This window comes from Eutrigla gurnardus (assembly GCF_963514095.1).
Source record: "Eutrigla gurnardus genome assembly, chromosome: 17".
Lineage (NCBI taxonomy): Eukaryota > Metazoa > Chordata > Actinopteri > Perciformes > Triglidae > Eutrigla > Eutrigla gurnardus.
Window position 1 is genome coordinate 7,019,964 of NC_139928.1, and position 27,038 is coordinate 7,047,001.

At 43.4% G+C, this 27,038-nt stretch overlaps 2 protein-coding genes across 2 annotated transcripts in view; one reads left to right on the forward strand and one right to left on the reverse strand.

Annotated features, from left to right (window-relative positions):
• The window catches only part of foxo6b (forkhead box O6 b), a 36,920-nt gene extending 16,976 nt beyond the window's left edge, over positions 1-19,944 (reverse strand). Inside the window, exon 1 of the mRNA XM_084032404.1 lies at positions 19,340-19,944. Coding sequence (XP_083888530.1) covers positions 19,340-19,840 — 501 coding nt within the window. The 5' untranslated portion in view covers positions 19,841-19,944. The remainder of the gene's footprint in view (positions 1-19,339) is intronic.
• nr1d2b (nuclear receptor subfamily 1, group D, member 2b) overlaps positions 1-27,038 on the forward strand; it is a 352,544-nt gene that overhangs the window by 157,873 nt on the left and 167,633 nt on the right. The gene's annotated exons all lie outside the window — the stretch shown is intronic.

The following is a 27,038-nucleotide window of genomic DNA, read 5'->3' on the forward strand; positions in this document are numbered from 1 at the left end:
ATTAAACTGATTGGGGAACGCAGAAGAAGGGCGAGGAGGAGGTCATACGAGGCGAAAGCAGAGAGAAGTCCTCAGTCTCAAATTCAAATTAGCCTTATTGGTTTCCAAGGACACTGAATTGTTTCCATCCTCGATTTCCTTCTCTGTGTCACTGCACCCTCCTCTCCCTCCTCCCTCCCCCCTTCTGTCTCTCTCTCTCTCTGACTTCATTTCTTCTTATTAAATCTTTTTATTCTCATCGACTGGTTCGTCACATTGAAGGGTACATGTGTGTCAAGGGAGCTATAATTGCAGAGTTTCAACATATTAACACCTACAGCTCTTTCCTCTCAACACCCTGAACTGAACCTTCTAGTCAAGACAATTTATCCTAATTACGTCAAATAATGCAGCTTGGCTGAGTGACACTTATCTTCAAACTACGACGCTCTATGCTGCCCTCTAGCGTCAGTTCTGCTCACATCAGTGACGGCGTGCCGATACATGCTCGCTACGTACATCTTCACAGGAAGTTTCGGTTCAGGCAGCAACACCACTGAGTAAGGTCAGGTCTGGACTCGTGACAGGTTATGGTTCATTTTCAAATTGTATTCATGGAGAAAAAAATGTCTCTCCCTGCTTGTGAGTAATCATGTCATTATGACCCTGTTGTCAAACAGACGGTTCATATTGGACGATATTGGAGGTACAGCAGGTGTGGCAAACAAACTATGGTCAAGGTATGGTTGGACAACGAACTACTGCCTGCAATGGACGTACATTGTGTGCTACAGAATCATCTAATATGAAGGAAATGTATGGATACTGGGCTGGTGTTTGATTTGTATCACGTAGATATGCAACACTCAGCGGGAAAAGGGAAAGATGGCAGGAAACAGCATGTATCCAACACGTTGCATTAGCCTGGTGAGCTAATGCAACAAACCCCAGTCAAGAATGGATGACTATCAAAATGTATGGGGTTAAAATATACAATGCTTTGGGTCATAACGGTTAAAAACCTCAACATCTTCGCGTTCTGCTACATGAACCAAACCAGTCCATTACCTCAGGATGTTGATTCTGGGGTCAGATTTGAGTCTACGTGTTAAAACTGCCGGCTTGAGTTCAGGTTTTGTCATTCAAGCTCCACCCTGGCTATGTGCCCTGTGGAGAGAGAGTGTACAACACTTTCCTGAAATGTAATAGCAAGATAATTGATTTTATTTCTACTGATAACTCAACTTTTGTTCCGTTTTTTGTTGCTCAGGTTCAGCTGGAAAAGTCAGTTTGGCATTTGTATGGGCTGTTTTTCTGGATTTGTGCTAGACCACTGAGTTCCAAATAAAAAAGAGAGAAACGCTGGTTTGGACAATAGTTTGTGTTTCTGCCTTTTCCTGGTTAAGCATGTGTCTTCCCAACGTATGTGAAAAAGAACTTGGTTTACACAAAGCCCTGACCTCATCACCCAAAACCAGTGTTGTCCACTGGCTGAATGGGAGCTACTCTGTGCTGCCAGGGTCCAAAAACTAGTGTTCGACATGTTCAACAATCACACATGGGCGTAAGTGTTCGGCTGTCCACGTACTACTGGCAGCGGGAGGAAAACCTTCACCAACAGAACAAAACACGCGTCTTTGAGAAAAGGAGTGCATTTTTATTTGCCTCAAGTCAGGTTTGGGTCTAACATTCAGCAGTACCAGTTGGGTTCAGCCGGGTTCATCCGGGTTCAAGTCTCAGTTTGAGGCTTGTGCAGAACACGCACACACACACACACACACACACACACACATGCAGAACAGAGCAGATTCCCACATAGTTTTGCTGCCAACCAATTTCGTGCAACGTGCAAGCATGCTGTAACTGTCCAAACCAATTCAAAGTGCTCCTCTCCCCCTCTCTCTTTCTCACTCTGGTTTTGATCACTCTTCCTCCCTCTCTCTCCCTCTCTCTCCCTCTCTCTTTCTCAGTCTGTTTCTCATTGCGAGGGAATGTGGCGTCTGTCTCATAGTCACAGACGCTGGGAAACAAGAAGCCTCATCCCCCTCATCCTCATCTGATTCTCTCCTCTTCGCTCCCTTCACTCTCTCACGCACACACGCACACACACACACACACACACACACACACACACACACACACACAAACTGCACAGACATGCCTTTATTGACTTATTCATGCATGGGTTTGTTTCGGGGGCAGAGCTCCTGTCTGCCAGTCTGACAGACACCCCGTGAACCCTCGAGACTCCCCTCCCCATCTTTCTCTCCACTCACACACACACACACACACACACACAATCACACACACACACACACACACACACACACACACACACACACTCAGGTTATCCCATCCCATCCCCCCTCCCCTCCCTGAGCCCCCCCTCACCCGAGCATGGCACTGAGAGTACTCATAGAGCAATTGGGGTTCACTCAGGTTCCTCCTCCATCTTTTCCCTCCCCTCTTCACTTTCTACTCCTCTTTTCTCTCTTTGCTGGGGAGAAGGGGAAGGTATGCCCACATTTCCCAGAACAAAGACAGCCCAATTAAGTCAGTTTGAGTTAAGGTCTGTGTGGCAGAGAAGGATCGCAAGCGAGGAAGCTGAAGAAAGAAAGCGGCGGCGGCGGCGGCGGAGGAAGGAACAGCGAGGAGAGGGGAAAAGAGAGACAGTCTAACGAACAGGGAAAGAGGGGGTAAAAAAGAAGTAGAAAAAGAGGAAAAAAAGAGAGTAGCGCGAGTCACTTTGTAGCGGAAGCGGGTCGACTTCGTTTTTAGCTCCTCAATGGGAGACTATGAAATATTAATAACTGCTCCAGCCATATACTTCAGAGGCCTATGGTAAAACTTAAAGTCTAATGAGACGCTGCTCATGAATTGCTAATGGGAATGCTGGAATGTGTGTTTTTTTTGTGTGCGTTTGAATGTCTGCATGTGTGTGTGTGTGTGTGTGTGAGAGAGAGAGAACGTGAAGGGGGGGTCAAGCTGGTAGCTGAGGGGTGGAGTCTAACAGAGCTTTCAGTCTTTCAAAGAGTAGATGATAAACTTCATTAGAGGCTCGAAGTTCTTCCTCCTCCACATCTAAGCAGCGTCACGTTTTTCTTGAACCGAGAAGTAACTCCACTGTTCTCGGCGGTCCAAACGCCGCTAAAGTTTGAAATCGTCCACTTAATTGAAACAAAATGGAAAGCGATTTTGTGTTTTTGTGTGTGTGTTTTTTTTTTTTTTTAAGAGTATCAATCAGCTTTTATTCATGGTTAGACCAGACGTGAATGTTTGGAGGGCAGAAGCTGCAAAAAGTAAATGTCTCCTTTAAAATGTTATTATATACCACAAGTGTCTATAAAAATAAAATATACCCATAAATGTGTTGAATTAAACTGTATCATGTGTAATAAGCTATGCTAGCAGCTTCTGTACTGAGCTAGATGCTAACATCATGCTCACAATGTATGCTGATGTGTTAGTTGAGCATGCTAGTATGCTAACATTTAATAATAACCAAACACAAAGCACATCTGAGTATTGAATTGTAATTATCCGCTGATGATGGAGCTCGGTGTCACCAAAGAGGACATTCATTTGTTAATAGCTGACTTGTATTGAAATGTTTGAATCAAATAATAAAAAAAACAATATGCCAATATGAGCCAATACACGTGACACTATAGTTGCTACTTTATGAAAAGGGTTTACAAGTGGTTGCTACAGTAATGGCTCTATTAATGGTTAATGAATAATTTACCAAAGCTTCACGGATATGCAATAAGCCATCGGTGAGAACAACTTTTTTCCAGCAGGAAAGGAGCTGCAGAACTCAGCTTTCTAACTAAGTAACTTTGGCATTAAAGAATTTCATGAGCATATGATGATTACTTAATTAACCCATGTCACTGCAGATTTAATGTTTTAATACCCTTTATTCATGACCTATTGAAATGAAGCTGAAGACTTATTAGAAAGAGATACTCATCAGCATGTATTAGTCACCACAACAGGGTTGCTGTTAATGGCTTATAGCCGATCTAGAAAGTATCGGTACATTATTTGAATAAAGCCAACAGCTACAATTTATAACTATCCAAAGTGTGCTTGATGAGAAAGCATTCTGCATAAACCACTTTGTATTGACAGAAAATAAAACTCTGCTCCACTATAGTGTGCCCTGTGCTCCTCTAGCTCTCTCACGTTGGTCTCCAGCCCAGATTTTCCGTACGGCAGTGAAGTACCTGGCCGAGTCTCCCGGTCTAATCTGTGCCAGAGCCTGCAGGCCTCGCAGATCCTTGCGTAACCCCGCCTGAGTGTCATGGCAGGGCTGAGCCATCAGCTGGGGGATTGTGGGGGCTGTGTGCAGGCTGGGACCGAGGGGAGCCCAGGGGTGTCGCCCAGCATCACAGTGCTGCTTACTGACCTAATTTCTTACCTCCCTGAAACTCCCCCGGCAGGGAGCTAATGTTGACATGCCGAGGCGGGACTGATCCCAGCAAGCTCAGATAAATTGGTATTCTATGAAAAATCAAATATAAATAAGCCGGTGTCATCCAGTGACATATAATAGATGGATTGTTGATTGTTGATCAATAACACACTGGGTGTCTATGGGAGTAAATTACCCCTGAATTGGTTCGAATAAGCTCTTTTGATCAGATTTCCATATGCATGACTGTTTATTATTAGTAAAGGCCAATTAGTAATTAGGAGCAAGAGCAGCAGGAGAATAGCAAGTTAATGTTGGAGCACACTCTAATGAAAGAATACACAGATTTCCAGTTATTATGTTATTGAGAAAGTAGGCTTCATCCGCAAGCTGCAATTTGGAGGTTTTGCTTAATATGTGAAGTGGCGAGGATTTTATTTCGGAGCGCCACTGGAGTGTTTTCTGCCTCACCTCAGAGTGGTTAATGTGTGCATAAATACATTTGATAGCGGGTGAGAATCTCACCTACCAGCAGGTTTTTTAAATATTTGGATTAGTGTTGGAAATCAAAGCCGGCAATAATCAAACCTGAATCCCTGAATCCAAGCGTTAAGTGAATCCAAGGTAAAAATTTGAACAAGACGCAACAATAAAATGTGAATTAGTTGTGTTCGGTTGAGGTGGATCAATGTCACAAAATAGGGGAAATTAAGTCAAGTTCTCAAGGTTATGTCTTGTTTTGTTCAACTAAAAGTCCAAAAGACAAATGTATTCAAACGGAGAAAATTGGCAAATCAACAATCAATGAATCAATTAACTGTTCCATCACTACTGCATACCTTTATACACACTTGGAGATATTTAATGTGCAAAATAAATGGTACAAGTATGTTGAGGAAACAGAAAACAATTTGTGTCCTCAACACAGTTTAGACTGAGGCATTTACCGAACTCATGTCAGACCTGCAGCATTATTCATACCACTAACACATTCCCATCTCTATTTATTACATTATTTCTTTATCAACAAACAAACAAAAAAAACTTTTCTGCCTCAAGCAAGCAAAAAAAAACTATTTTGCGACACTCCGGGAATTTCACTGAAATGTGCCACTTTCCATTCAGCCTATCGAATTCAATATGTTGTCATTTGCATGAAAATGCATGCATGGTAAGTCAGCTGGATGCTCGAGAGTACGGGATGAGTGCTCTCCCTGGATAACGTATACTGTGGGGTCTATTTGTGTGTCTGTCATCCGCTCTGCATATATGTCTGTTGACATGTGACTGAACAAATGGGCGTGATTTGTTAGCGTAGATCCATCTATCCTCGCCATGAGGGCTTACGCAAGTTGACGTGCACGGTGCATGTGTGTCACACATGCATAGCAGATATGTAGCGTCGGGATGTGTAGGAGTTCATTACTGTGTGTGTGTGTGTGTGTGTGTGTGTGTGTGTGTGTGTGTGTAGGGGAGGAGGGGTGCAGCCTTTCCACATGAGTGGGGCTGTCAGTGGGCATCAGTCAGCCAGGCAGCGACAGGCGGAGCAGATCATTAGTAGAGACGGAGAGGGAAAGGGAAAGAGAGGGAAAGGGAGAATGGGGATGGCGAGGGAGAGAGAGGGAGTGCAGGGAGCAAGCGGAGGGAAGGCCTCAGCATTACGTCTTTAATATCCGTCTTTAAGAATTACACAGACGGGCCTGTGTTCGGCTCAGTCACGCAACCCCACGCCACCATCATGTCCTCCTCTGTCCTCCATCAGCTTCACTACTACAGTCTTCGGCCGCCACCACACCAGTCAGTTTATCTACAGTGAGGTGATGATCATCAATAATAATAATAATATTTATATATAAACTCCATCAAAATAATCACTGTTTGGAAACCGGAACACTATATTATCACAATCATATCATAATATATGACTGAAATACATATGTTTCAAAATGTTACTTAAAGGGTCCTCGAACAATTTACCATGACGCTTACATAGAGTTGGGGAACTTTCAAAGAGACAGACTAAAGAAAGAATGGTCTGAATCGAAGCATCAGAGGCAGAAATATCTTGACCTTCCGGTCCCTAGTGTGGACCGAGCACACAAAACCTGGATCCTACAATTCCCACAATGCAACTTGATAGTGTGTTGTTGTTAGAACTTCCCAGCCTACTTAACGTATATTTCTTTCCAGTGTCACGTTCACTCTTTTCAACACGGATTGCCAATCCCCAATTCGTATTATCCGAGTCCAGCAGAACTCTGATTGCATCGTTATGACATCATCATGGTCATTTCTCAGACTTGACAAAACTCCTCCGCTGGAGGACATTATACAGTTTCCACGCAGCAGTTTTCCCAGCCTGTGTAGAAAAGCCCATGAGAAGAAAACTTGCATTTGTTTAAAAAAGACTATATTTCACTTTCAATAGTAAGGTAGAAAGTAGAATAACGTTATGTTAAGGTACGTTAATGTGTAAACTACATTGTTGTCTTTTTGGTGGAGCTCATTCTAACTGCTTTATACACTATTGGGTTGGAATTTATTAAAAAATCTATGTTTAATGATATCTTCATATGGTTTATTAGTAAAATCTGGACTAGTAGACATAGTGGAATTGAAGAATCATGTAGTAAATGCTAAAGTACTTCAGAATAGATAGTAGTTGAGTCATTGTATTAAGTTATATTCTACCACTGCTCACAAGTGTACTTTGTACATTGTACTTGGTAACGATTCACCACTGATCTTCATCCTATCACTGGTGGACAACTTGAATTATGAAGTTAACCAATTAAAAATGGCAAAAAGTCCTCACTGGGCCTCGTTACAAAAAACAACAACCAGACGTAGACTAGAAATACATTTAGGAAGCTCATTATCTAAACAGGGCTGAGACGAGATGAGAAATGAAGCATACTTGTGTTACGTGTGTTATCTGAGAAATGTCACCTGAGAATCAATTATCACACGTTATTAGCAGAACAAACAAATAAAATCTCACCTCAGACATGTGCTTAGCAACACTTATATAGCGATCGACGACAACCCGCTACACACTTCGACAGCACCATCTAACAAGGTTTTTATCTCCACGCCGTGTCCAGTAACCGGCTCTGGTCTCCACCCGTCCCATTTTACGTACGGCGTCTAGCTAGACCTTATTTAATTCCACCGCTCTCCTCCACACCCCGACTGCTTTGCATTTTGCCCTTTCATCGTTCGCCGGCTGGGCCCATAACTCATCTTTTAGTGCTGCATCTTGTGGTGACCACCTTCCACTCAACAACACCATTAAACAGGCAGATTAATGCCGCCATTAAATCCACACATCGACTTTGGTGGCACTCATCAAAGACAGTATATATGACTAGCGGTATCAAGGATTTGATGAAGTCAGACTTTCAGAGGGCCAATAAATCAGTTAGGTGGGGGCGCAATCCAACACTTCACAAGGTAGCAGCTGATAAAAGAGGGAAGGGATTCTGGGGCAGATAAAGCCCTGCAGAAAGTGAACACAGAGCACCTGTGTACGGCTCTGAAAACGTTTAACTTTATATACTTAAGTCACATTAACAGCCATTTTCATCGGCTAGTTCACATTTATTATTTTTAATTGCTGTATGTGATTAGCGTGGCTGGATTAACCAGTTTTGGGGGGCCTGGGGCGAATCTCTGTTTTTGAGCCCCCTTGGTCCCATAGATAAGTCAGGGAAGGCGTGTGGGTTTCTGCTCACTACATGCGTCCTTTCAAAATAAACTTTCAATGTAGGTTTACTAATTTTTACTTTTTAAAAAAAAGTATGTGAGGTAGGAAAATGAGGGTGAGGTGGCACTAAAGAGCTCGAGATCATGAAAGAAATATGTTGGTCCTCTTTGGAGCAAGAATGTGTTCAGTAAATTACAAGTAAATAAATTCAATTAAATTGATTTATTTACTCATAGTGGCATATCACCACAGAATCTCAGGACACTTAACACATTGAGCAGGACTAGAATACCCTCATGATTTTCAGAGTTAATACAATTTCAAAGTCCCAACATCACCCATTCAAATTCCTATTTGAAAATCATGCCTTAGCTTTTTAAACATCATTATCCTTGAGAAAATGTTGCACCTCGCACAACTCCCGAATGTTGGTTTGAGCAAAGTTTTAATTCAGGCAATGAATGAATATGGCTTATGTTTAAAAAATGGAGGGTGAGGTGCAGTAAAGGAAAGAGAAAAATAATTTGTGCTCAGAGAGACATGAAGGTACTCAGTAAATTCTACAGCCCATTAGATAGTAATATTTCATAATGAAGCCTGTGGCAGCAAAGGAAAAAAGCCATGGGCTAACAAAAATCATTAACAATCAACCCCTGGAGACTTATAGCCATATCACTTTTAAAGCAATTAGTACTTGTTCATATCTTGTAGTGAACAGCCTGAGAAACTCTCAAATACCCTCGTCTGTGCCGACAGAAGGAAGAAACAGCTGAAACACAATTACACTCGTCATTTTTTCTAAATTAGCTGCTGGCTGATGGCCAGGTCAGGAAAGTGTTAAAGCTATGAAACTGTTTTTTTCTGTCAAAGTAATCTAATTGGACACAGATCAAACTTATCTGCAAATTCACTTAACCTTGACTTTTCAAACTTTTACATTTAGGCGTTGCTCGCGTGCAGCCGATCCTCCGTATGCCAGCGGCGGTTACTGTGACTCAATTTCACGGCCTGGCATGTAGCTCAACATTGAGTAGCCTCATCTATAAGGGAACTCCTCTTTTCGATGGTCATTTTTTAAAAGGCATGGCAGTCGTGAGAGATGAGGGCCTGCACTAGGAGAATAATAAATCAAGCCCTTGTAGTGGTGACCAAACATACCGTAGACCTTATGCTAAGCTAGGTCAGCGCTGGCCACGGTTTGAAATATTATCCTCATAAAACTTTGGGGCACATCTATTTTCTCTCTCTAAAGCGGGACTACAATACTCAAAAGTACATCTAAATCAAATAAATTCTACCAGACGCGGGCTATTGTGGATTTAAGTGCAATTTCTGTGGCGGAGGGGGCTTAATCTAAGGCCACAGATTTTGAATTTCTTTTACGTGGCTTTTCGAAGCGGTGGAAGGCACAGTAGAGAGACAGAGGATGACAGGACAGAGTTTAGATTACAGAGGAATATAGGGGGGGGGGGGGGGGGGGGGAGAAGACAATGGGGGGGGGGGGGTAAAGAAAAGAGTCTGGAGTTTATTCGAGGCTAGCTGTCGTCAGGCTTGGCGTCAGCCATCACATGAGCAGAATGCTAAACGCCAAGCTCTGAATCCTGACCTATTTTCATCAAACTGACACAGAAATTCTCTGAGAGGCCGTCTTGGGCTCCTAACCTCTGTCTGCCTCCTTGACGGCCCTCAGCAAGCCATCACACACACGCACACACACTGTACAATCTGTACATACCATAATGTAAATCTGCGTATAGCCGTGAATTAAAAACAGCTAAACGGTGTCTGCTTAATAATCTCCAAACTATAATAACTATTGTGAATTATTTCCACTGAAGCTCCAGCTTGAAAGGCCTTTATTGTAATTTCCCCAAATATGCCGTTGGACTGATGAATATTCATGAAGAGAGATACTCTTCCCTGACCCTTCTTTGTGCTGACAATAGACATGTTCTTTTCCTGTGTCTGGGCAAGACTTGACATCATTAGCAGACACCTTCGTGAGTGTAGCGACTGCTTCAACAGACTTTTTTAACAAAGACGTCGAGCCAACAACTCCAGTTAGAAATAACTCAAGTCAATGATCCGCCTGTTAAGGCACAGGTGGCTTTCATTTTCAACTGGCTTTTATCATTTATGATCAAAGTACAATTACAGGCATCTTTAATGAAAATGAATTAAATTGCCGGCAAATGAATGTGACTTGATTGATGATGAACATGGCTTCAACATGACTGAACTAGACTGAGAACAATTAAGGGTGACTGGTAGCGGGATAGAATGGTTAGCTTTTTACCAATACGCCCTGTTCTTTACCTTCTGCAACCAATTCTTTCCCTCAAATCATTTAGTATTTTCAACATCTTTCACTGTACACATTTTAATAATATACATGTCCCTCCATTTCAAATCTCACATGATGCTTTGTGGAGACATTTTAAGAGCTTTTATGAATTGACTCGTACATGCATATCCTAATCCACGCTTTTGTTTCACTGTGAGGTTTGCTGTTTGAGTGTCCCAATTCAACAAAGTCTCTAAACAGAAAAATCAGAAAAACTTTTAAAGGGGATGTTGAAGATCCAGGTGGATAAACAGGAGGCCGAACATACACTAAGTGGTACTTATTAACAACAACTTAAACAAAAGCCAAACATAAAGTCCAATAAATCTAAATTAAACAAAGAAAATGATCCCTATAGGTAAACGAACATAAATGAAAGCTGCAGACTGACAGCGAACTGCTAACACTTCTCAGACATTCAAATCATACACAAATAATTTAATTATGAGGAATACAAGCTTTTTAACTTACAATACATCTATGGGCACAACATAGCACATACAGCAGAATGCCATTTTCTGCAGAATTACGTTACCCATCCCTGTTGTCCCTGTTGACAGGACATAATTAGGCAAACCTGCTAACACTCTCCTTGATTGAGCTGCTGTGATCTACCAGAACAGCCAGAACAACAAAGAGTCATATGAATCCATAAAACAAACTAAACAAGCGTATGTCATTTCTACACCTTCATTTATAATAATTAGGAAGATACAAAAACAGTTATTTTAAGACGTGATATAGTGAAAAGGGAGAAATTGTTTCACATATTCTTATTCAGGGGTCCATTTTATTAATAAAAACGTCACCCAAGAGTAGAAAGGAGATATTTCAAAGCACCAAGCTTCAAGTCCCACAAACACTCTATTAACATCAAGGCTCAATGACTGCATACGGTACATGTGAACAGTGTGCAGTAGCCCCGGCAGCGTTGGTGCAGGGCCATCGACTCTCTTTACTTCACTCAATCTAAGTCAGAGATTCTCAAACAAGTCCAACGAGCTGGATTTCCACATTGCTGTGTTTCTTTAGTCCGGTAAATCGCTCAACAACAGAAAATGACAGCTCTACTCTGGAGCTCCCCAGTGAACGAGCAATAACACCATTTTCCAGGCAGAAATACGATTTGAAAATTGCAATGCTTAAAGTGTTGCTAATGCTTACAAGCAGCAAAAAATCACATCTCAGCATGATCTTTAGACATCGGGAGGCGTTACACTTTTCTCTCTAACGTGTGTCTGAAGTTAATCTTGATTGTTTGGTACAATTATCTGTGCGAGAGCAGCCTGCTCTCCAAAGGGGAACTCGAGTGGAAACTTACTTCCTCCTGGAATATGTTTGTTTGATGTGTCACAAATGTTTGTAATCGAAGTTTGCGGATGTCTGCGTGGGGATCCTCTGCCGTGACGTGAACATGCAATGCTAAAGGTAGCAACGTAGTACAAACGATGAGAAATGATGATGATGTTAGGTTGGAGGACTTTCAACACAGGACTTTCAACCAGGAGACCGGTGTTCGTGTCCCAAAGCACCATTGAGTTATCACAGAGCTACATTTGTGATGTGTTTACTTAGTTTACGAGGCTGTGGTCATTTCATGCAGTCCTCTGTGAGAATGCGTTTGACTGTTTGTGTCCAAAGCGAAACCAAAAGTCAACACCAATTTATATTAATTGACATCTGTAACTTAAATAACTTACTTATTTTGTTTACTCAACCTAACTGAGTCGTTTAGTTGCGTTTTGTCTTGATTCAAATTACAACGATCGCCACGTGTTGAAATCTGTGACTGAAATACCCTCGAAACAGATGAGAACGCAGTTCAGTTGGAGGGGAACGTCATTTCAGTCAGAGACGAGGCTGGGGAGAGATCTCTGAATAGTAGAATGAAACACCATGCCACTAGTTAAATGCCACAGAAGTACTACTTGTCAAGCAACAAGCGGTTCTCTTGTTTGTTTGTTTTTTTAAACGCTCTCCTCATTTCAACTCTAGAAATTCGGGGCTGAAAATCTGCGATCCAGGTCATCCAGCGTGGTGCTGAGAGGCTTCCCGCTCCAGCAGCATTAATCACAGAACTGCCGTCCTCCGACTGATTACCTCCCATCAATCTTAGTTTGCCGAGCCCTCCAAAAGAAAGGAGAAAGCCCTCATGAAGATCTGATTAAAAAATGTATAAGTGACTCATAATAGCAGCACATGCGTGGCCCCGGAGTAGATACTCTGTGATTGTCATAAAGCTCTGAGTGGGATTCATCCACTCGTTGCCAAACGTCCATTCACCTGCTCACCAGAAGACACTGGCCTGATCAGTGCTGTGAAGAGGTGAGGTCTGGGAGAGAACTCTGTGTGTGTGTGTGTGTGTGTGTGTGTGTGTGTGTGTGTGTGTGTGTGTGTGTGTGTGTGTGTGTGTGTGTGTGTGTGTGCGGTAGTCATTTGCAGCTGCAGACAGGAGGGGGAGTGACTTTGAGAGTGTCTGAGAGGCACATCCTGCCTGCAATTAAGGTGGAATCAGAGAGAGATCTGCGCTGCCTTGATAATGAGCCTCATCTGAATTATTAACTAGAGCTGTACCCCCTGGACCTGGACTCCCATCAGGCCTAGCTATACAACAACAGGAGCAGATGCACACACACACACACACACACACACAATCAGAATCCTCAGATCCATACAAACCTCTATCAAATCCATTTCAGCGTGTGCAGGAACTCAAAAACTCATCCCATTTGCAGTAAAAATAAGGGCAACACTTTACTTGAAGTGGTGCTCATAAGGCATTATAGGGCATCAAAAGCCCATTATAAACACACAGTGAGTGCCCAATGATTTATTAAAATTGGTGCATAGTTTAATGAGCACAATATGCAGAAAGTTGGAGGTTTGAATTCTTTATGAAGCAACCGTGTCATTAATCACATTAACATTTAGTGCAATTTCCGATGCATGATTACATTATTTTGTGATTCCAGTGGGATCGTAATCACATCACCGCGCTGCTACGAATCGATGGGCCGGGAATGTTAGGATGACAGCATTTCAAAAGTAACTCTGTGTGATGTATAAAATCTAAGGTTGTCGCAAAAGGTGAAACGAAAGGTTTTAGTGCATTGTGGATTCCTGCAAGGTGTGGAATCCATCAAATGCTGACATTTCTGAACCAGAAAATAGGTTGCAAAAATGTCTTTGAGGCACAATCATTTCTTAGGTTTAGTTGACAAAACGACTTAGTTGCCTCTATTTTTACATGTTTGCTTTGCAGTTTGTTAAATTAATTATAGCAGAAAGTAAGCAGCCATTCATTTCCTGAGATTTCTCTGAAAGTAAACAATGCATTACACATAAAAAAATTAAATTAAAATAAAAAATGTGATTTCACACTTTGAGATCATTTGCAAAGTTACATATTACTACTTCTAGTTATATATACTCATATTACACAACTGATTTAAGTCCTGGTTATCCGTGCGACAACGTTTCACAGACAGTGAGGACTGGACGTTTTTTTGACTGCCACTCTTCTCATTGTCCGACCCAGACGCCAGAACATTTGGAAGCCCCGAGGTCTGGTAGACAACACGGAGAGAATGTGCGCTGGGCCGACATTTTACGACACACCACCAGGCACAATTCCCAGGATCCGCCTTCCTCACTGACTGTTCTGTGTCTGGACTCGGTTTCCTCTCTGGAATTTCCGTCTGCGGAGTGTTTCTCAACATTTTATTCCAGCTGATTGAAGTGCGAGGCCCGAGGGCGAGAATATTATGTTCTATTCCAACCGCCATGACTCATTTGAGCAGCGAACACCCCGCCTCCGCTGCCGGTGCATCCCTTGTTTACATCCTGGCCCTTCTGCCCGCGTCCTATTCAAAACGCCTTTTGTAGCTCAGCATCAACTGACAAGGCAACTGATCCTCTCGGATCCAAATCTGTCCGTCTCGGCATGGCCTCCTTTCCATTCAAGCCCTCAACGACTCTTCCTGACTGCTCTCTCTCTCCCTCTCTCCATTCACAGGACCGTTCAGATGAGTTTTTACCATAGTCTCACATTCAGCAACCAACCCCCTTCGCCTTCCAAATTCCTCTTCCCATTCCCCGCCCCCGGTTAACCCAGCGCCAGGCCCGCCAACTCGAGAGCTGCCTCTCCTTCTGCTGCGCCTTTGTGATAATAACAATAACTGTGTAGCGGTGCAGAGGGCTCTCCGTTGAGCCAGCGCCAGGCCGGCTGGCACGGGGAACCCTCTAAGCCTGTTCCACCATCTCCAACCAATTCCCCTCTGTCTCGGCTGGCGCTGGAGCATCACCGGCATTAAGGCTGCTATCAATGTGCTCAGCAGCAGGGGCCACCGCCACCACTCTCACACTCGCTCTATCTTTTCTCTTTTTCCGCCTCTCTCCATCTCCCACTCAAGTCTGAATCCAATTCAAAAAAGGGGTTTTTATTGGCAGGACAAATAATACCTTGTTCTTCAAAATGCCTCTGTTTTTTTTTTTCCCCTCTCTGCGCTGTGCAACCTATTCTCCTTCTCCATCTATTGCAAGAACAAGGTGATGGCCATCAGCGTGGGCGGTAATATTTTACGTGAAGTGCATGGTGATGCATTACAAGGAGATTAGCAGCATATTAGCGGTAAAGATCTGCTTTTGCACCCAGCAATCAGGAATATAGAACATCAACTCAGTCTGACCATTTTTATAGATAACATGACAGTATTTAACATAAAACAGTATTCCCCTGCATACAATCTATTAACCTTTTTTTGCACCCAATAAATAAAGTCTTCTTTTTAGGAAATTGATCCTGCAACCAGTTGACAGCAGTTTCAGTACACTGCCTATCTTCAATCTCTTAAGGGTGTGTTATTGGAGGTGTGATGGGCCTTAAAGCCCCTGAATGCTTGGATTTCAAATCATGTTTTTTTTTAAATAACATTAAATATTCATTCTTTTCCTAACCAGGCTCAATTATTTTATTGGAATGCCAACATGTGAAAAGCATTGTCTATATTGTGTGCTGAAAATAACCCTGAAAAAGAGGCGTGGGGCGGTCAGTGGAGCAGTGGTTAGGGCAGCCACCCCATGTACAGAGGCTTAACGTCCTCGACACGGTGGTCCCGGGTTCCACTCCCACCCGGGATGTATTTCCATGTCATCTCCCTCTCTCTCCCTGTTTCCACACTGTCTGAAAAACGAATAAAAAGGCGCTCTAGCCAAAAAAATAATCTTAAAAAAAGAAAAAGAGCCGTTGGCATTTGCGCTACTTCCTGCTTACCATCCCATGATGCAAAGCGTCATATTATAGATAACAGTCATTCGACGCCACAGCTGTCAGGGAGGATGATTCATAAGTGTCAAAAGGTGCATATTACTGCTCACAATATAATTTACCATGAATGTATGAATGGTGTTGAATGAATGAGTCTCTACTGTACTTGCAAACACATTCAGAGAGCAAAATAGATCATTTTCTTTATAAGTTACATTTGAAATAAACCCAACAAAACTCACAAACACAAACGCCCCAAACCTAAAACCTAATACTCAGGACCCGGAGAGTTCCAGTCAGGTAGAGCTCTGACACATACTGTAGTCTATAGGTGTGCAGGAGTACGTAACAGTTTGACAGTCTTTGGGGAAATGGAGCTTCAGAAGTGATCCAAACCCTCCAGGAATGGTGCATTCATGAGCAATTACACAGCCCGTCAAAAAGAAAACACTTCCCTGAGACAAATTTAGATGCTGAAAGTAAGGCTCAATATTTGCAGTTGTCTCTCAGGTGGTAGATGACCTCCACAGGTGGAGAATAGTGTAAAATGGACCAAATTGCTGAAGTTTTTCTAATTTCTTGTTGCAAATGACATTTACACTCACTTTATCACACATTGCATTTGTGAAGCAGGCGAGATTAAGATAAAAAAACAGGGCACCAAATTGCTCTTTAAAAACAAACAGAAACGAATGCTTTTCTGTAAGCATGACTGATTGACCCTTGTGTGTGCTGCTGCTTGTTTTACTGTGTGCTCATATGTATCACAGTCCTGATTACAACACTCAGAAACCCACAACGCTCCCTTGCCGCGGTGCTTTTGTAAAGCGTTCAGGTAGAGTCAGTGAGTTCCTACCTGCCTCTGAATCTGTGTACAGTATAGCCTGCAGACAGGCCACAGCTCAGCACATCCATTCCCACGCAGAGCCACTTGTGAAATGAACACAACAACGTGTGTGTGTGTGTGTGTGTGTGTGTGTGTGTGTGTGTGTGTGTGTGTGTGTGTGTGTGTGTGTGCAAGCGCATACCCCCGCATCAGCAACACCACCACCACCACCTACGTAACTGAACTCACTCCATATGACCAAACAGCCTCCCACCTCAGATGCAATAACAAACATGGCCCAAACACTTGACCGCAATTACTGTACCAGAGTCAGAGAAATCCATACATAGTCATCATGGTGACCCTGCTGCCAGATGCTGAAGCAACACTGTGTGTGTGTGTGTGTGTGTGTGTGTGTGTGTGTGTGTGTGTGTGTGTGTGTGTGTGTGTGTGTGTGTGTGTGTGCGTGTTTATGTCAGTGACCGCAGTCAGAGACATGCACACACCACCACTGGACACAAGAAGTGAGTGAATGAGTGAAAGAAATCCAATCCACCTCCGGAGTCTGGGCGCTTGACAGTGAAACAAGTGAGTGACAGCAGCGTGTGAGTACAGTATGTGCGGTATTGAGAATCATGAGAGGACTAGCGGGCCCAGATGAAGACAAAGAGCCCAGCGGCTGAATTGAGCAGCAGCTCTCAGACAGGATTACACAACAGCTCTTAAAGACTGCTTTTAATAGCAAGAGTCTGACTGGATCTTATTTCCCTCCCACTCATCCCATCCATATACACCCCCCCCACCCCCAGCCCACCCCTCATCAATAATGTTCAGTCCAAGCACAAACACACAGCAGTGTGTGTGTGTGTGTGTGTGTGTGTGTGTGTGTGTGTGTGTGTGTGTGTGTGTGTGTGTGTGTGTGTGTGAGAGTGATTCTGTACCTCCGTGCTTCAAATCTCATTAAAATTTCTGCCAACTGTTACAGTCATGTGCATGCATGTGGGTCTCTCTCTCTCTCTCTCTCTCTCTCTCTCTCTCTCTCTCTCTCCTTTTTTGTAGTTGAGGAGTGTTATTATGATTGAATCAAGTTGTTTTCCACCACGACTTAGAGCCTCCCTTCACCAATCAGCTTCCTTGCCGGACCGGCCAATCAAAACGTCCACGCCAAGTATCAAGCTGGGAATCCCTGCAGCACCAACAAGGCTGAGCTTTAAATCCAATTTTTTTTTTCACAAAGAAAATACCCATACCATAAAGACTTCAGGCTGGTTGTTTGCCGGGTTTGCTCAGATTTAAATCAAATGGTGATTTTATTGAGATTAATCTGCGTCTTAATACTGTTCAAGTGGAGGCTGGTCTGGAGCCAAATGAGATGAAAGCATTGGAGGAGGGACAAACAGACGGGGGGCAATGTCACTTATCGGAAACCACTGTGCGGATATCAACGCCATGTCAAACACACTGATGATGTGGAATGGTAATCCCACCGCTACTTGCGTTTCCCCCTCCTCCATATTCCTTCACTGTGTCAGAAAAACAGTGAAACACATGAGGAAAGTGAACTTCAAAACAGCATCTTAAAGGGGCACCCTACTGGTTTTTACACACGATGTTCAGTTTACTCGTCACATGGAGTACTACTCTGGCTGGGGAAACAATAGTATTATGTCTTCTGCAGCTCTGGGGGGAGCTTTACATTTTTGGGAAAAATAACCCAGATGATGTCATGGTTATGTCATCGAGTTATGGCTCCAGAATGAAAAGTTTTAATGGAAAGCCTGTGTTTCACTGGAGGTGTGAATAGGTTTGGAACTATATTTCCTAACAGGGTCTGATTCAAAGTGTATTTACTTATGTTTTCGCACATTAATATTACATTAATTCCCAGCATATGCTTGATTTATGTCTGTGTTTAGGAACACTTATTTAGAATTTACTGAACTGCATCTTTAACATCTCTGGTTGAGATGTTATTCAGTTTGCTGAGAAGCAAAACTTGGTGAAGCATAAAGGATGCATATGGGAGGAAGCTACAGTGTATGGCTTGGAAACAAAAGACCATTAATCCACACAAAGAATAGATGGTAAATCTAAGTAGATTACAGCAACCAATCTATTAGATTAACCTCATATTAATTTGAATTTAAGGGATAATCTTTAGTTACATCTGTTTGCTGTGACATCCCATGTCATCATCTCTTGTTATTGTCCTTTTAAACCCCCTCGCCTTGTGCCATGCTTTCGCACAGCTTGCGCGTAATTCAACGTGCGCGCACTGGATAGCAGGGGGAGGGGTGTGGAGAGGAGGGGGGGGGCTACAAATGGTTTATCCAGAGCACCCAACTGGCAGCATGGGTGACTGACGCTCCAGTTGAGGAGCTGCAAATCGGACCGGAGGCACACTTTGTCCCCCGTGTGACCCGACGAACGCAGAGAAATATCGGCATGAAACCAGACACTTAACCGGCGCGTCACCGCGCGTAAGAGTCGCCTATCCAAAGGGAGACGTGAAGAGGGGGAGTTTGGCTCCGTGTGGCTTCTCCTATATGCACTGCACTCCCTAAATACTATGAACCCAGTGAACCCTCATGCCTGCTCACCGCCCCCCTCCACACACTGTAGTGCGGAGTGACACGGGGACACGCCACTGACATAAATTGCAGAAACCAGGGGTCAATTATGTGGCTTTGAAATATGCAGGAAAGGAGTTATGCTGCGGACACAGACTAAGGCTGAATATAGTGCAGCTTCTCCACTAAAAGCTTCCCCATGTGTCGAGAGAATTCTTTCATGTGGCCTACCTTCCATCCGGCTGAACTGTTGCTGTCGCCTTTATCCTTGAAATAAGGAACAAAGCGAACCATCCAGTCGTAAATCTGGGACAGGGTGAGTCTCTTCTCCGGGGTGCTCTCGATGGCACGGGTAATGAGGTCTGCATAAGACAGGTTCCCCCACGCGTTTCGCCGGGAGGACTTGGCTTTGCGCAGCTGGCCGGCCACGTCGAGCGCAGCCCCGGACATGCAGGCAGGAGCGGCCACCACCGGGGCCGGGGCGCCGGCCGGGTGCTTGAGCTCCGCCGGTGCGCCGCCTTTTCTCTCGGCGGCCCGGCACGCGGGCACGTTGTAATGCTCCACTTTGACCGACGCCAGAGCCAGACCGCGACTCGCCTCCTCTCCCCCGGGGAAATCCTCCGGACACGGCAGCGGCCAGGTGCACGACCGCGAGCGGCTGTGAGGCTCAAATTCCGAATCGATATCAACCTGATGCGCGTCCATGCCGCCGTTCTTCATCATCATCAGCATGGTGATCTCCCGCCGAATAGCTGTCAAAATCGGGCAAGGTCACTATAACAATACGCCTGTCAGTGTTAACGTCTGCCAGTGAGTTTTTACACACACAAAAATGCACAAACTGGTCCCTTTATAGAAAGAAAGAAGAAGAAACGTGTCTTGTTTCAAACACAGAGATGATCAACCAGTATGGAAAAGCCGGCAGCGGTGTATTATCATTCTCCTCAGTGCAACAATGTGGCATCATCAGGACAGAGGAAGGTGTATCCGAGGCATCAACAACAGTATCAGTCTCTCTTCCATGTTAATTACACAACACCGGCTGTGTGGCTGCATGCAGGACCAAGTGACGGTCAAACATCCATTATGAAAGCCAGACGCACTTGGAGAATGTCTCTGTGCTCGCTCCGGCTGCAGCAACAGTTGATCCTTTTTGACAGACGAGGTCCAGTGCGGGTTAAAAAGAAGGAAAAAAAGCACCGCTTATCAAACTCCTCCAAAATGCACTGACTTTATATTTTTCTCCGGGCTCTGATCCCGGCTTTTACTACCGTCTCTCCGTAGATTGCTTGGTGACCGGCTTCAGCTGAAACTCACTGCGAGCGCAATTACTCCCTTAGAAATAGAAACGGGCTCTCATGAATCATTTATATGAAGACGTGAATTTCCAGACGAGAGAAGAAAAGAGAAAAAAAAAGAGCCCTCATGGATTTGATTTGGAGCATCCTCTGTGTCTCCTCTGCACGCCGCCAGACGCCTCACTTGCTATAGTGGATATTTCTACCTTTGTCTTTGGCTCTCCGTTCACATGTCACATGGGTACCCGTCTCTCTGCCTATTGCTCTGCCTTTACACTACGAGCCTGTGTGTCTCTGAAGGCTTCAAGCCACTTAACTGTAGCCTGGAATAAAGTGGAATAAGTGCTTCTTCCATATAATTGGACGCCGCCTGGATCAAGTCACTCCCTCCAGAACAGGTTTCCAGAGAAGAAGGAGGAGTGTGCGTGCGTGCGTGTGTGTGTGTGTGTGTGTGTGTGTGTGTGTGTGTGTGTGAGGGGGGTTGATTTCCCAACAACACAAAATACAATTTCCAAAGGCAGTCCTTTATATACAGCTTATACACATTCAATCACATGCACCAGGTTTTTATCCATTTTTTTCTCAAGTGACAGCATTCATTTTAATTCCGTTTTTATTATCATTAATAATAAAATGTATAAATATGAATATTACATGTTCCTGCTTTGTTTTTATTTAATAATCAAATTAGATTAATTAATCAATTAATACAGGCCCCCTCCAAAGTAACCTTCACTTATTATATTTGAAATTCTCTCCATTTAAAAACAAACAAAGAACCTACCCTTTTCATTTGTAAATCCTTATGAAGGTTACACGCTGTGTTGCTATATGAATGAGGCAGCCGACAGCTTCGTGGGATACAACCTTGATTTGTAGTATTTATAATTCATAATGACCTTTGTTCAACATTCATGTATTTTTTTAATGTAATCCCTGAGTAAGAAGCATCATGCAGTTGCAAATAACTCGGTAATTAATATTTTCTCCCAAAGCTGTAAGATTGTATAGATATAGATAGATCATCCCCATTTATTTATTCAGTTTAATGTATTCATGATTCATGTTTAAAATGATCTAATTATCCAGTATTTATTCATCATTGTGTTGTCCTAAAAGTGATCAAATTTACAGACATTGTGTAAAAAAGCAGTATAAACAAAGATTGATTCGGCAAAACCCAAAGTAACAGTCACTTTCACATCCAATGCCACATTTAAAAACAACGTTGTATGCTAAAGATTAGGGGAGGACTGAGGGTCTGTGAAAGGATTTAATTAATTAAAGGTGAGGGCATCCTTTTCTATTATGAAGCAGGTCTACATGCTCTATACTGTGACAATATCCAAACACTCAGTGGAGAAATACATATTCAGAAACTGAGCCTTTAAACCGGCTGTCAGGATGTCAGGGTTTCTTTATTTCCGGTTGCAGTGTATGTGAAGGACATCAGCTGACAGGAAGTAAACATGGACCCAAGCTGTTGCCTGGCAACGCAATTACTTTTAAATGTGAATACATGGTGTTTCAGACTGAATACAGGTATATTGACACAGACAGTATGAATGAGAACGGTATGGCCACCCATACGTCTATGGGAACTGAACAGACTGTCTCGCTACCAGGAACTATGATTGAGGAACTTCCTTTAGGTTTTTGTTCCTCCACTCAGAATGCAATTAAGGATCGCGAGTCCCTGAAATGCTTCCTGGGTGCCTGGGAAAGTTCCTGCAAAGGAAATGGCCTAAATGGTAGCTTCGGCCTTGCGTTCTCCCTTGTCGACGTACTGCAATCAACATTTTTAACCTTTTAATTGCTTTGTGTGTTTGTACTATTTCCATTTGTCTGCTTCTTTATTTATTTATTTTTTGCAAATGTGATTAACAATCAGATGGGATTCTTCCCTGGTAGGGTCAAAGAATTAAAACTACCAACTCCCCCTCTCTGTCTTTGTCACACACCATTTGCCTTTGGTGGGTCTGAGTCCATCAATAGCTGCTCTGTGTGTTTGTAAGCTCCTCTGGAAACCCCCAACACTGACAGAGGCTGCCGCTCTTTGACAGCCGGTTGTCAGTGACAACCATAACCTCGAATGCACCTAAATGGAATGCTTTCATGAGGACTAAATGGGCCTATCAACATGAAGATAGCTAGCAATCAGTGTGTGTGTGTGTGTGTGTGCGTGTGTGCGTGTGTGTGAGAGAGAGAGAGAGAGAGAAAGAGAGAGAGAGAGAGATGCTGTAAATGGGAACAAACAGAGGGAAAATTCAAAACACATGGCTCTGCGGTTTTTGAGAGGAGATTTTTTATGCGCCACAGAGAAGTTGTAACAGGAATGTGGTGTGAGTCCTATCATATGGAATGAAAACACCGAGGCCGCGCCAGCAGGGTGGATATAGCGTGTTCCACTGTGGCTTACGGCAAAGTCCTCGTCATCACAGCTAGGTGATGTACCGCCGCAGCGTAAACATGAGAAACATGAGTCACACGGTCAGACACGACACCAGGCAGACAGAGAATTACATGTCCTCACACGGGTGGGTGGGGGGCGGGGGGGCTGTGAGCCTGAACGTTCAAGCTCTTCCAAGAAACATATTTTCACATCGGTGTTTCATTTCTGGCTATTAGTTTTGTCAGATTAACCAATTCTGACAACTGGATTTGTGTAAGATTCATGTTTTTTTTCCACTGTCCCTCTGTTTTCTCCACATCTAATATTGATGATATGCATATTGACTGTCACTGCTACCTCCTAATGTGCCGCCTCTTCTCATTGATCTCTTAGTCCGCTGATGCCCAAATGAAGGGATGTATGAAAGGTAAATAATCTACCACACCCAAAAATCTGTTAATGCTACATTGGCATAAATCTGTTTTAACAGTCCGATATTTATGGCAAATTATCCTTCCGATAAACCTATGTCAGATGAGTGGGATAATATCAATTTCATCTCTGTGCATCTAGCGCAGACAGACTGTAGTTCCAGGCGTGTTAGCCTAGCTGCTCTACAAAGGGTTTCATCATATTTAAGCTCCCTATTTTGGTTTAGTGTCACCTCTCTTGTAACCTTCCAGCTGCAGGCAGTTGAAAAACTGCACACTTGAGGACTAGCACTTAACGCTAAGCAGACACAGTTATCACCAGGTAGCCAAAAACCACGACTCCAAAGGAATGCTAATGTTGCTCCATGTCTGTGAGTTTCTTAAATATGTAAGGATTTGCAAAACGCATTCGGCAAAACAACTTTATAAGGTGATAAAATGTCGTTGTTGTTTGGCCAACCTAAAATTCTAACCCCCACTCCTCTGTTCCCAAGTGCCCCCCCCCCCCCCCCCCCCCCCAAAAAAAAATCAGTTACTGTAATGCAGCTTTAACCTTCGAGGTGGCGGATCAGTAAATCTTTATGTGGGTTGTTTTGTAATGCACTGGCATGACCTACTTTGTCATTTAGGTATGGAGGGTTGTTGTGAAATGCATAAGCTACGCTGTCTGGTTTTTACATTTCTACTTCTACATTGAGGAGGGGCCTTTCAAGAGGCATATTTTTATACTTTTGGGGAAACACATGGGGATGACATTGAACTTTAAGATGACAAAGAAATGTAAATACTGGTCATCGAAGCAGCATGGTAAGGATCCTGTTTGTGAAAACTTAAAAGGGGTTCGTGACGGGGAAAAGTTCCTCCATTTCTGAGAAACCAATTGTTTTTTCTTCAAGTCTTGACAGTTGGGCCGATCACCAGGTCTACCGTCTCAACGCTCCATCTCTAACTATTTTAAGGCCCTGCACACCTAAGATCGAACACTAATTGCCTCTTCTCCGCGGGTCTCCCTCCTTCATTTTCATGCCTTATCCAGTGAGCAGTCAACCTGCAGGATTATTGATGTGTTTACTGTTGAGGGGGGATGCCACTCCCTGCCCTGGGAAACCCTGAGGCTTTCAACTGTTGAGTAACACTGACTGCCGCCACCGCCTTCAATCAGGAAAGTTGGGATGTGCTCTTCTCTGCTCATTATGAGGCAACGCAGAAAGGCAGATATGGTGGCACCCTGGATTTTTTGACTCACCCTTTTCACTTCATTCACTTCATCATGAAGCTGGATTTCAACAGCAGCCTTGTGGATGTCTTCATGCCAACCCAATACAAAGGAAATAAAACTGTCAAGACCTTGCAGCTGCCTCGATGTGCTTGAATGAGACCCAGCTTTTAGAGAAAATTTGATTTATTAAAACTTGAGTCTTACTTGTGTAGTTTTGGGCAGGAATTGTATTTTCTTACGGCTTGAATCATGATTCCTGCATTGACTTTTCAGCAATGTTAACCTTGCTCGAAAATCTCAGCAGTAAATTTGATGAGCATAATCAATGGGAAATATTCTTTGGAGCAGTATTTGGACAGAGGAGAGGCCGCATGACAAGCTGTAAATACCAAATTCTATAAAGTTGAAATGGGGAACGTCTTGTTAGCAGGTTGCCTATTTAAACATTCAGCAGTAGTAGCCAGAACATTAGAATTTATTTTGAGTGTTACTTGTCGTAGTCGTTAGGGTTTGGCCCCTACTAACCGGCTCAATAGCTGCTAAACTGCTAGTCCCCAAATGTGTCGTTAAGTCGAGTGTATTGCGTAAGTTCAGGTAGGTTCAAGAAGGATATTTTTGGTGAAAACAGCTGCTTGCTGCTGCTGGAAAAATATGTTAATAAAAAATACAAGAATGAGAATTTAGAGTCGTTGCAGGCCATAAAACCAAGAAAAATTAGCTGAAATTTGCTAAAATGCTCCGTAGAGCCGTGGCGAACTGTAGAATTGGGTCATACATTTCCGCAGGTTTGACTGTCATATTACACACAGTCATTTGAATCCCTGTTTAAATAAAAAAAATACTGATCACAGCTTTAAGTCTTAAGAGTGAATTTGAGCTAAAAGCGCTAACAGACAGACGGAGCCTGACAAATGCTAATACAGTTAAAAGGTGTTGCTTTTTCATTTCAAAGACAACTCAAGTCAGTAGTTATCATGGGTTCAACCAAAGAAAAAGAAGCAAAGACTGAAATCACGTAAAAAAAACATCAACTGAAATCAAGTGTTTGTCCTGTGGCACCTATTGGGGAATCTTTGGGTTAGGCTTTGAGCTAGTCTATTACAGTACTCCACTTTGTTTCTATGTTCAGCCTTAAACAACCTCCCCTCTCTCTCTCTCTCTCTCTCTCTCTCTCTCTCTCTCTCTCTCTCTCTCTCTCTCTCTCCACGAGTCCATAATCCCTCCCTCCAGCCCTCCCTTTTCTTTACAACCAACCCCAGTTGCATAAGACTGCCGAAAGTGTTGTTTTCCAGCAGGACTCACTGCTGTGTGCGGAAACTGTGGGAGCCGAGGGTTGGGCATCTAAGCCAGTACACTGCCAATGGCCATCCCAGGAATGCATCCTCTCTGTGGGTCTGGGCCACAGCCAACCATGTGGCCTCCCAATGTCACCAAGGCACTTAGGCAAAAAAGAGTTTAGGCAAAAAAGAGTTGTTGTTTTTTTTTTTAAACAAAAGGCTGCCTTTTGCTCCCATATTGGTGGTACATGTCAGGGTACTGCTCACGTTTATTCTTTCTTCTGCTTTTTATTACAGGTAGAAACCACAACATTGCGTTGCCCCTGTCTCCCTCGTAGCCCTTTGATGAATACAAATACAGATTTAGTAATATTAAAAGAATCCCCCTCAAGCAATGTTCACCGGTGAAAGGGTTTCGGCAGACAGTGACAGACTTCTCTCCGCTGTACCTGACATAAAGAGGTTTAGCTAACACTACCCGACACCTACTGTTAATCCTATTTCAAATTGCACTCTCAACCATGAAATCCACTCACAAGAGAGAAAAAAATACACAGTGATGCAGTGCAGAGGTGTTACAAAGATAATCTTTCCCCTGCCACTTTTCCCCGACTGGGTTTAAAGCAACAAAAGCCAGCAGGTACAATTAAGGCACGGGTAGGTTCTCCTGAGCAAAAAGGAGGAAGATTAGGTGGGGTTTTTTTTGCAAAATTAGGATGACAAAAAAAAGAAAAGGAGAACGGTATCACACTGTGTAAGCGGGCGGTGCCAGACATATGGCAGACATTGGTGGTAACCACACTGTAAGGTTTTTTTTTGCCAAAGCTTGATTTGACCCAGTCCTATAAAGCTTCCTGATGGTGGTTGCAGAAAGTTAATCACATGAACTCTTCCAGGCCTTGCGGTCTCCTAACCCAGCACTGATCCCAGAACTCAGGCATGGGTCTGGACAAACCGTTTCTTCAGTGCAACACATGGCCTCTACGCGACTGTAACAAGGGTTCACGGAGAGGAGCAACGCGGACAGAAGTTGGCTTCCACCAACATCTCCTCCAAAGCAAACGACAAATCAGGCCCGAGGTTCAAAGCTCATTCTTGACCTTGAATATGAGAGTCAAGAAAACAACCTCACCATTTATTAGCCGTTCTGGTCTGAGCTTAATCAACAGATGGAGCTTGCCCAGTTTTTATGGAACTGTGGTTTTTCCAAATTTAGATTTTTTTTTTAGGGGGAGCGCATGAACAAATTCTTGTCCACATTGGTTGAAAAGCTGATATTCCCAGTACCTTCTCAAATATCCTCATACAATGGT